We start from the raw sequence: 12254 nt of genomic DNA, 5'->3' as shown, positions 1-12254 counted from the left end.
TGATCTACAAAACTTGCAAAGAACAGACACAATTTTGGTATTTTGTTATAGAAACAGTACATGTAGTAGTGAGGACCAGCAGTTTATCTTCAAGGAGCACCAGGTAAAAAAAGATTTCTAGAACTCTGAACATGACCAAAAAGATAAACAACAGATGAGTAGGACTCCTCCAATCTTAATTGACAAGGCATGCCAGTTTTCTTGCTAACAAGAATGTGTCCATAGTACACGGATGCCCCACTCACACTAACATTTTCCATGTTCAGTGGACTGTGAAATTGGGGTCAAAAGTTTAATTTGGAATTAAAATTAGAAAGATCATATCATATGGAACATGTGTACTAAGTTTCAAGTTAATGTGACTTCAACTTCATCAAAACCTACCTTGTCCAAAAACTTTTACCAAAACTTTAACCTGAACTTCACACTATCATTTTCTATGTTCAGTGGACATGGTGGATCTTAAAATTAGGGTCAAAACTTTAATTTGGCATTAAAATTAGAAAGATCATATCGTGGGAAACATGTGTACTAAGTTTCAAGTTGATTGAATTTCAACTTCATCAAAAACTACCTTGACCAAAAGCTTTAACCTAAAGCGGGACGAAGGGACGGACGAACGCATAGACCAGAAAACATAATGCCCCTCTAATATTGTAGGTGGGGCAGAAAAATCATGAATTAACAAATAATAACACAAAATATTTCAATTTCCTGTCGTCTGCTCAGGGTATGCCACATTTCACAAACTAAAAAACCATCAACTTGTTTTAAAATACCTGACTCTGTTGACCCGATCCTGACTTCTCACTGGTACCTGACTTGATAATATTGGCATGGTTTTGTGATTTCTACAAATACATAAAGAATAACCATACACCGTCTTGAAATATAAATTTTATTTGTACAAGTGAAATTAAAAAGATAATAGCTGAGTAATTACATAGTTTTATATTTTGAGAGAGTAGTGTATGGTGATTTTTTTATGCTGCAACTCATATAACTATTCCAAATGAAACATTTAGAGAAAAAAAAAACATATCTTCTTTTTATTTGGAGTGAACAACATAAAAATTTAGCAAACATGCACTTTTAATGACTTCATAAATAAAATTTAAACAGTAACACATTTTCACAGTGATAAACTAGGTGATATATATGCATGATATGGTTAGAAATTGTATGTATCACAATTGCACAGCTGCAGTAAATTATATTATTTACACAAATTTATGCAAGTAACATGTTACAGTCCTTGGACCATGTAAACTTCCCACTTACACCATACACCATTATACCATACACCTTGTAACATTACACCATACACGTTACACCTTTGCACCATACACCTTACACATTACACCATACACCATTCCCCATTCTATCTACATGATCCGAAATTACCCATAATGCAATTAAATTTCAAATATTAAGATTATTATTATTGTTTATGTTTGCACTTCGAAAAAATAAAATAAAAAGAAATTCATTTTCAACCAATCAAATGTCGTACACCATCATTCACACCATTCCCGATCGCATGTTACACAATCACACCATTCCTCTAACACCATGACACCATTCCCCTTACACCATACACCATACATCTTACACCATTGCACCATATGCCATACACCATTACACCATACACGTTTTTTTGGGAAGTTTACACCATCCAAGGGCTGTAGTAGGACAAAACTGACAAGGCATGCCAGTTTTCTTGCCTTAAGTCATGGAATGACAAATTATAACACAAAATATCTTAATTGGCTGTCGTCTGCTCAGGGTATGCCACATTATACAAACTGAAAACCATCAACTTGTTTTAAAATACCTGACTCTGTTGACCCGATCCTGACTTCTCACTGGTACCTGACTTGATAATATTTGCATGGTCTTGTGGTTCCTACAAATATAATATATATGTGTCAATGCAATGAAAAACAAAAACAAAAGATATATGGGGCAAACATCCATGACCCAAAATCAGTACAAGCACAGCAAAAAAAAACCACACAAAAAGCAAAGGAACAGCGCTTATATTGCTGTTCTTCATCTCAAAGTTACAGTTCCCATCTTCCATCTGTAGGACAAAAATGTTCACAATTCATGGCATCAATATACCATTTGAGCATTCTACATGGAGTTAGGGTTGTTTCCAAATGGCATAACAATTAACAGTTTACTCAAAATTGTTTTATATTTGTAGTGAACATAGTTAAATTGAAAAAGAATATTTTGAGCCTCATACTTTTATCTTTTGTTTTTTTTTTATTTGAGCATCCCTAGTGGATCCGACAAGACACATGTGTCTGGCGTACAAAAATTGTAATCCTGATATCTATTATGGCTATGACACGTTTATAGTGAAATACTATAATATAGTATATATTCACTTTAAACTCATTAACTCATAAAATATGAATAAAAAGATTTGTTTTCAACTAGACAGCATTACAACAACAAATTTATCATAAATAGTTATCAAAGGTACCAGGATTATAAATTAATACGCCAGACATGCATTTGGTCAACATAAGACTCATCAGTGATGCTCATATCAAAATATTTAAAAAGCCGAACAGTATTGTAATGTAATAATTCAGCCTCTTCTAGTTCATGAAATTCTGTCATAATAAATCCTTGAAACATTTTTGATTTGCATTTTTAAGGAAAGTTCAAGATTGGGATTAAAATTATGTATAACATGTGGATCTATAAATAAACTTTAAAACAAAAAATGTCTTACCTTCTTAATTGTATCAACCCCCTGATCCTCTGAAGATTTCTCCAAGCTTTCATTTGACTCCTGTAGTATAATATGATAAACATAAACAACTTTTATCTGAAGATTTCTCCACGCTTTCATATTTGACTCCTGTAGTACATGTAGTATAATATGATAAAAATAAACAAAAACTTTTATCTACAGATTTCTCCACGCTTTCATCATGTTCATTTGACTCCTGTAGTATAATATGATAAAAATAAACAAGAGCTTGAACATAATGAGAAGGAGGAGGATCGAGCAGATTGCTATGAATCTAACTGGTTTTTTGCCCATGTTTTCAGTAAACTGATGATGATAACAATGGATGGCTGCTTATCATCCTGCATCGTTATACATATTCAGGACAAGATAAAATTGAGAATGGAAATTGGGAATGTGTCAAAGAGACAACAACCTGACCATAGAAAGACAACAGCAGAAGGTCACCAACAGGTCTTCAATGTAGAGAGAAATTCCTGCACCCGGAGGTGTCCTTCAGCTGGCCCCTAAACAAATATATACTAGTTTAGTGATAAAGAACATGTTTAAGAAATATGAATATTAACCCTGCTTTTGAAATGTATAAAAGTTTTGTGGTTTTGATTTGGCATACCATTGAAATCCAGGGAAAAAATTGATACTGTGGAGTTATTATTATTCGTTAATAATTAAATTAGATGTATGTTTCATTATAATACCTTATTCTGATTGGCTAACTGCGCATCACATGTTATTCCTTAAGCAATTGCATTACACAATAAAACTTACCATTCATGATAACCTGTGGTTCCACAATAAAGTGCACAGGTAAATTAAATAAAAATAAAAAACGATAAAATTTGTGTTTTCACGATCCTAGCTAAAAAATGTAGTTATAAGTATTGAATGCTTCTTTTAGTAACTTCATAGGGTGTAAAAACGTTCACCTTGCGCACATTTTTAGAATTAAGTGCTTCCACGCTTCGTACAAAATGTACTTCAGTCAACGTTTTTACACCCCAATGAAGCATTCAATTCTTAAGTAACAATTTTCATGGGTTATGGTTACAAGTTAACCACGAATTCAAATATCTAACGAATTACAAATTTTCTATAGACTTAAACTTTGTACTGTTGTTTGCGGAGATTGGCAAAACCATGAAATAAAAAATCCCAAAAATACCAGCTTTGTGGAATACACAAAAATTGATACCCACGAAAATAAATGAATCCACAGTACCCAAAATTCAACATGAATCAAAAGTCATGACAGAATATAATTTATAATATAAAAAAACAATACAAATATATACTAATGAAATAATATCTAATTTTACATGTACCTTTTTTATTCTGACCACTTCTTGGTCAGTTGGGTCTTTTATTGGTGCCTCAGTGGGGTCTTTTATCGGCACCTCAGTTGGTGCTTTTATTGACGTTTCAGTTGGTGCTTTCATTGGCAAGTCTGTTGGTGCTTTTACTAGCACCTCAGTTGGTGCTTTCATTTGGTGGTCAGCTGGTGGTTTTATAGGCGAGTCAGTTGGTGCTTTTATTGACCCCTCAGTTGGTGTTTTTATTGGTGAGTCAGTAGGTGCTTTTATTGGTGAGTCTGTAGGTGCTTTTATTGGTGAGTCAGTTGGTGGTTTTATTGCAGAGTCATTTGGTACTGTTATTGGAGAATCATTTTGTTCTTTCACTGTAGAATCAGTCTTATCCTACAATAAAGATTGAAAGTTCTAAGATAGAAATATATACAAAGTGGAACAATCAAACGATGCGGGTCATTTATGAGGGTATGAATGGAATTGGCAATTCAATTCTGCATTCTCAAATTTGTTAGCCATTTTTCTTTATTCCTTATAAATTTTGCACATTTTTCTTTATGTTCGTGATTTATTTATACAAGTTATATTTGTGTGCCCAAATGTTTCTTAATTCTTTTTTTTGTTTGCTTACACATCATGTACATTTTCTCTTATCACAATCACCATTGGCACTGCTATATAGCTATAGGGAAAGGTCGGTTTCTTTCCTCAAAAGAAACATGGAAAGGACAAAGAGGGAATCTAACAAAAAATTCATAGTGAATATTAAAAATTTATAAGTTATAATCTTCAAAATTACGTGTGTAACCATCTTTATCTTTAAAAGGGTTAAAATATCATAATTTTACAAGAGTCTATAATTTCGAAAATTGTAAAAAATTTTCAAATTTGTTTTTACAAAGACGAAAATCAAGGTCAAATATATTTTGGCAAAATTTGTTTCTCTGTGAATTGAACATGTTGAACAGGGAAGGCCAAGGGAAAAAATTCTCACCGTCGGAAATAAACTGTTGGACATGCCCTTAAGAGAAGTGACAGGCGCCATGCAGGTAACATGATGAACATGTTGGATCCTTTCTCATTCTGTACATGCCTGTGTTTCAGTGGTTGTAGTTTGTTGTTTGATACACATGTATCAGTTTTGTTTTTCATGTTATACATAAAACAAACCGCTATTTTTTTTGTTTAAATTCATTACATTATTGTTGAAGGACATTCACAGAGACATCTGGTTGCTTTTTTTTCTACATTATTTAGTCTCTGTTGAAGAGTTGTCACATTGGCAATCATACACCAGTCAGGGGACTTACTGAAATAAGTGATTTTTAAATCACTTATTTGAGTAGCAAATTCGAGGTTTTGTCACAAATTGGGATTTTGTAGTTTTTTCAAAATTTTCAACACATACATGACATAGGTTTAAATAATATCTTTTAATTAGTAAAATTAAAAAATATGAACTTTTTGCTTCTTTTAAGTAGCAAGGTTTATGCCTTTGATGCTATCATTTAGCTGAAAATTCTATTTTAGTTGAAAAAATGCTATAATAATGGCTTTACATAATGAACTGATACTTTCTTAAAAGATTTTTCACAGCAGTGGGAGTATTTTTCCTGTGAAGTTCAAGGTTTCATCTTTCAGATTATGTAATAAAATTCTACTGTTCGCGATAAAAATTTCACTGTTTGGGGGTGTTGAAATTAGTGGGGGTATTAAAAGAATGATACTTAAAGAAGTGATTTTTGGGAAGGAAATTGAGGTCTGATACTTAAACAAGTGATTTTTATGTCATTATCCTAGATTCAGTACAAGGTCATCACCTGAAATGACCTGGTCATCCTAGACATCACAGATGTTGGTTCTGATAAGTTTAGAAACACAATTAGTCCCTGGATCATTAGTATTCTATATTTAAAGCTACAATAAAATTAAATCACTTCTTCCAATGATTAGTTTGTACTACTTAAATAGGTGATTATTAAAGAAAGACAACTCTAACTTCCAACCTTTATGGAAATAATGTTACTTGAATCAGTGATTTAGAAAATCACTTGTTTAAGTAAGTCCCCTGACTGTACACAGTGACAGCTTCTTCCTTTCATAATGTATAATCAAAGAGCTGATAGCTCTGAAGTGGAAGAAGGTGAATAAAAGGTAACTTGAATTACCATAAAAGCAGCCCCACTTACCCAGGCTGCTTTGTTCCATTATCGTTAAAATGTATTTTTTTTCTTCAAACAAGAAAAGGTCATAAGTACATGGATTTCCCATCCGTACAATCATTTTTTATGTTCAGTTGACTATGAAAATTAGGTAAAATCTTTAATTTGGCAGTAATTAAGAAGATCATATCAAGAGGAACACATGTGTACTAAGTTTCAAGTTGATTGGATTTCAACTTCATCAAAAACTACCTCGACCATAAACTTTATAACCAGAAGCAGGACGGACGGACAGACTAGGAAACATATTGCCCATAAATGGAGCATAAAAATAGTAAGACTTGTTACATACCTGCCAACTTTTGAAAGTTCCCTTATGGGTTTTTACTGCACAACAATTTTAAAGGTTACAATTTTTAGCGACGTATTTTGCAAGATCTGGATTGTCTAGAAAAAGTGTCATATTTGTATGATGAACTTACATGCCTTCTCCTTAAGTCTGTTTGCATGATTCTAGTTATATATTAAATCGGTAGAAAAAATATACATGAAGCTAGCAGACCAGGGTTTATTTTCCAGATTAAGAATATTAGATGCTTGTTGAAATTTCCAATTTTGAATTATGCACAAAGATGGACCTTTAACAGGTTGGGAACAACACTCCAAATGAGGGTAACCTAACTGGAAGATCATCACAACCCATTTTAAAAAATGAACACAAAATAAAATTTTTCAATAAAATGCTGAAAATAGGCTTTAAAGTATTAAAATGCATTGCAAAAAACAAATATTTCATTAAATAAATTTAAGTAGAATATTCCTATGATATTCCTTTTCATATTGGATACAAATTTTATTGAGTCTACTGCAGACACTTTGTAGTCAAAGTGTTTCAACTGAGGTACTACACATGCGTCAAAAGGCGTCATTATGGAGTAAAGGGGGTGGCGTCAAAAAGCGTCATTATGGAGGAAAGGGTTAAGTACTGAATGGTCAAAACATCATGTTTTTTTATCGACATAAATTTTGTCATAAATGTAACCAAATGATGTAGAAATTGTGTTTTTTCTTCAAATTTCCATCAAATTGTAATGTTTATAGTTCCATTATTGCCTCTCTATTTGAATAAAATAAAATAATAAGAAGAATCTGTTTCTTGTTTTGTTTTTGACAAATGATTGTTCACTGCTAGCAAATGAATCATTATATTTACAGTGTTCTCCCCAGGCCGTTTTAGCGCCGCGATTTTTAGCGCGATTTCAATTTCCCGCTGTCCTATTGCACTGACCGCGTCGCTATCCCGTTCAACCGCGTCGCTATATTTTTTTCCTATCTTTTTAAATTTCCCGCTTATTTTTCTTTTCGGATCACGTGATTGACTGGTTAACGATTTTTGAAAGAATTATTTCCGTTCTATTAAAGTAACTCCGCGGGACCAGTCTAATAAATTTTACAAAATGGCGTCGTTGAGAGATCAAAATAAACAAAGATTTCAACATTGACATCTATTTAATGAATATATAGAGGCATATATGAATGAAATGAGAAGAAATAAATTGACCGCATTTCCCAACGACATTCACAAACTTGTTTAACGAACTTTGAACAAACAGACATGACAGATTTTAACAACGATCAAATTGGCTTCAATGAGCTAGTCTTTGAAGTATTAATTATCACCCAAGCGAACTAATACCTGTTTAATCAGCAATTCTACAGTAATGAATTTTGCCCTTTGAAAACAATTAAGAGGATATGATTAGAAAAACAAACCCCAAGCTGATACTAGACTTGAGAAATTCACTTTCTCGATGTCCAGCTTGGGTGAAGCCAAGTTAAACGTCGTAAGGTTAACCAAGGAATTGTATATTTAAATATACAATTCCTTGGGTTAACAGAACACTGCTACATTTTTTCGCTTTATAAAGATGCCGAAACGTATGAAAGGAATGGACAGTGCTAACAGAGACATATAATACATGTCTCGGGTGCTGAAAAGTTCATTTCTAAATTATATAAGGGAAGTTTTACCCCCTTCTCTGACAACGTTGTCTCGACCATTTTTTGAACCATCTACGATTATATCATTACTTTTTTTGCGTTTACAACCGAACTGTCGAACCTGTATTGCTTGAAAGAAGCACCCCTGTTATCAAGGGATTCATTATAAGCCCGTATTTTACGATTACTTGACCATACATGGCTCTTTTTCAAATGGATAAGGGAATAAAACAAAACGAAAATTTTGTATAAATATATATAAAATATCGATATTTGTCAACCAATCATCAATATATCTTAATTAAATATTGCTTTAAATTTAATGTAAACAGAGGATGGCTTGGATAAGGAATAGTATTTAATGCTAAAAAAAGACACAGGTGTAAACAGGAAGTTATGTCAGCCAGTAAGGGAGATAATTTGGAAGGGAAAGACCTAAAAGAAGTATTGTCAAATCTTGACAAACTTATCTGGTGGCATGTATTCAAATGTTTATAAAATTATCAAACAAAACCTTTAAAGGTGGTAGTTGTTTCAATTGGCATACATAATGTATTTGATTGGTAATTCACCTTTGAAATAAAAAAATCTCTTTAAAATATTTTTAAAGGATTTCTTTCATATTCATAATTGGAATATTTTAGCCTTTTTTTTAAGCAAGTCTTTGATAAGATTTGAATATTATTAAAAGGGCAATTTCATTTCTTCCTTTGAAATACTATACTCATTTTTATTGAAAAGTTGTACTTTGCTAGAAATGTTAATAAAAGTAAATGTAAAAAATACCAATCTTGTCATTAAAAACTTTCTCACAGAAGCTGACAATGACTTTATTGTTGGTCCTACATGTTCTGCAACATCACCTGTTAGTGATAAGAAATCTTCACATCTAGGCAGTCTGGTATAGACCCACCATGGAAAAGACTTCTCCTTGGGTTTTATAGACAGATGATATGAGGATTATATGTATTTACAATGGAGACAAAAAGACTTTTCTTCTATCATGTCTATATCCAGACAATAACATTAGCAAACAAAGGGGTAACTTCCATGAGCATGATGAGGACATCATTACAAGAGAAAACATCTATAGCATTATATAAGAAAAACACATAACAAATCAATTACAAACCAACCGCACGCCGCGACAAAGTTACTGAGAATTGTCGAAAATCACGCGCTTACCACAGCGCTATCCAAAAATCCTGGGGAGAACACTGATTTATATATCTTATCTGTATATATTTTTGTTCATGTCTTCATCTCCTTATCATTTGTAAATGTATAGACAAATAAGAAAGAAATAAGCTCCACATGTATATTTGCAACATCGTAAATTAATTATAAAAACATTCTGTTGTAAACAAAATTATGATATAAACTTCAATTTAATCCTTGAAAGGAGGTCTAGATTGCTAAATTTTAATTTTTTTATTTGTCCAAAATCATTTAAATTCATTTAATCAACATCCTTTTATGATTATTTGATTAAAATATTAATCATTTATAGTCTTTTTACAATTTACATTTTTAAAAGCAAAATAACTGAAAACAGGATAAAACAAAGGGAAGTAACAAAAAAGTATTTCAATATTCCCAATACACATCGTTTTGATAACACAATGGCAGTTAGCCGGAGGTAAACATCGTTGATTACCAGTATGTTTGACACCCAAGCTGTCAAGTGAAGCCATATAATTATACATCTTCTTTGATGTTCAGGTAAAATTTAACACAGGTGTCAATTACACCCGTACAGTAGTAAGAAATGATCAAATATGGCGTCTGAAAAATTTCATACACGGGAGTTTTTTCTCCTAAACGGGAGGTTCACATGTATGTTACGAAGGGCATCTAATTCACATGACAAAGGAAAACCATGAATAAAGACAACACTTTATATATCCTTTTTATTTATATAAAAACAAAATCTTCTTGTCTGCAGGATTGCAAATTCGTAACTTCAAGGTCGAACTTGTAAACAGGGCGAGTTGTCCCTATACCAAATTCACGCATGCGTAATACAAATATCTACAGTTAAAACATCCTGTTACAAGTAAACAAATAACGTTCATGTGAATGAGATGAAATCTAATAATTTACATAAATAAAAGGGTCATATTTACGATAGTGATTGTTTTACAATCATAATTTACAAATTAAATGATTCAGATGCCTAATCATGTGTAAAAATCGGTGTCAGGAATCTAAGTTGTTTTGAAATTGTAATACACGAAATGAATGCGGCATACGGAGACTCAATGCCAATGGTCAGCCCCTTAAGTCTTCAGAAGACTTGACGTCTTCTTCCACTAAAAACACCACATAGCCATCACTTGACCTTAAGATTAACAGACTGAGAGAAGGGATGTGATTGTCAGATTAAATTCACACCTGTGCAATGGTATCATCCTCGTCAGAACCTATTTCATCAACCATAACCATATCACCAAAGTCTTCTGGGAAATCTGGTGCCTCATCTTCATCCTCATGGACACTCTGCAATATGTATAAAAGATCAAGCAAATCATAAAAATGTTAGACACTAGAACAGTCAGGGGACTTACTGAAATAAGTGATTTTCATATCACTTATTTGAGTAGCAAATTTGAAGTTTTGTCACAAATTGTGATTTTGTAGTTTTATGCTAAAATAATGGCTTTACATAATGAACTGATATTTTCTTTACAGATTTTTCCCAGCAGTGAAAAAAAATATTCCTGTAAACTTCAAGGTTTCATCTTTCAGATTAAGTAATATAATTCTGTTGTTCGTGATAAACATTTCACTGTTGGGTAGTGTTGAAATCAGTGAAAAAACTATGTGAATTAAGTTTTTTATCCTTCATTGAACTTTTGATGTCATCCCTAAGATCTTAATTAATTTATACAAATCTTTGAAACATTGTAATCATGACAATGTCAATTGCCATGATGACATTCTATTGCACAACTGAGAGCCTGAGGAATCTCCTCTTTGAATACAAACACAAATAATTTGAAAATGGTCTTTTATTTAAAAAATAAAAATAATGGGGGAAAGGGGGCAAGGAAATAATCCCAAATCTGCACGTGCTGTGATAATACTGATATGTGTACTTTCACTTTAAACAAAAATTATGCCACAAAGAATAAATAATACTTCAATAATAGAAAGAATATATACATTTATGTACTATTTGTGTAATGGAGAATAATTTTAAGCGAATCATTACCATTTTTCAACAATAGGGAGAACAAAATCAAAGCCCAAAATTTCTGTGTAGAAAATCAAAATAACGCTACCATTGTGTAGAATTAGTGACTGGTAACTCAACACCCAGATTGTTTCAGGAAAAGCTTTTCTATGAAATAACTAAACACCAGTAAGACAAGTAACTATTATAACGTACAATATGGCATTTAATGAAATTGTGGAACAAAACTATAATTTTCGCTAACTTTGTCTTTTTGATATATTTTTTTAATATATAGATATAGGGGAAGGTCTATTACCTGTTACCTGTTACCTATTCTGTATTTTCCACCTTTACCAGATGAACCACCTCAGTTGGAAAATCCTCTTGAAGTGTAGAATCCCTTATTGATTACTCGATTGATTATTCACTGTTGGATTAAAAACATCATCTTTATACACTTATATACACCGCCACCACACTTATTTAAAAGTATTCAAACTGTATAATATACGTTTTTATATATTAACAGTATTAACAGGACAGATAAAACCAGGACAGTTATTTTCGATACGTTTTTATCTGTAACTTTTGTTTTACTCAACAAATTGTTAAATTGTAAATTGTATAATAAAGAACAGTGTATTTACTTATATTATTTGTAAAAAAAATAAAAATAAAAAATAATTAAGTTAAAATAAATCTGCCAAGACAGTAATTTTATGAATTTATGAAAAAATGGCTAAAATTGCCGAGAAAAGTTTACTTATAATTGAAATATTTTCTCCAAAACAACTGTCTGGCATAATATTTTTGTACGATTATAAAGTTTATGGAATATT

General features: G+C 31.9%; 1 protein-coding gene across 3 annotated transcripts in view; it reads right to left on the bottom strand.

The window, feature by feature from the left end:
- The window catches only part of LOC143042819 (beta-alanine-activating enzyme-like), a 49328-nt gene extending 37768 nt beyond the window's left edge, over positions 1-11560 (bottom strand). The window contains exons 1-6 of one of the 3 annotated variants that reach the window (XM_076215288.1): positions 11452-11560; positions 10632-10736; positions 4093-4464; positions 2750-2809; positions 1835-1906; positions 780-851 (exon numbers count right to left, since the gene is read on the bottom strand). In XM_076215288.1, the coding sequence (XP_076071403.1) occupies positions 780-851; positions 1835-1906; positions 2750-2809; positions 4093-4464; positions 10632-10736; positions 11452-11454 (684 nt within the window). In that variant the 5' untranslated portion in view covers positions 11455-11560. The remainder of the gene's footprint in view (positions 1-779; positions 852-1834; positions 1907-2749; positions 2810-4092; positions 4465-10631; positions 10737-11451) is intronic. The other 2 variants (XM_076215284.1, XM_076215285.1) reach the window with 2 other exon arrangements.
- Between the last annotated feature and the right edge of the window lie 694 nt (positions 11561-12254).

This window comes from Mytilus galloprovincialis, chromosome 8, assembly GCF_965363235.1.
Source record: "Mytilus galloprovincialis chromosome 8, xbMytGall1.hap1.1, whole genome shotgun sequence".
In the NCBI taxonomy this organism is placed as follows: Eukaryota; Metazoa; Mollusca; class Bivalvia; order Mytilida; family Mytilidae; genus Mytilus; species Mytilus galloprovincialis.
This window is presented reverse-complemented; position numbering and strand designations above follow the sequence as displayed.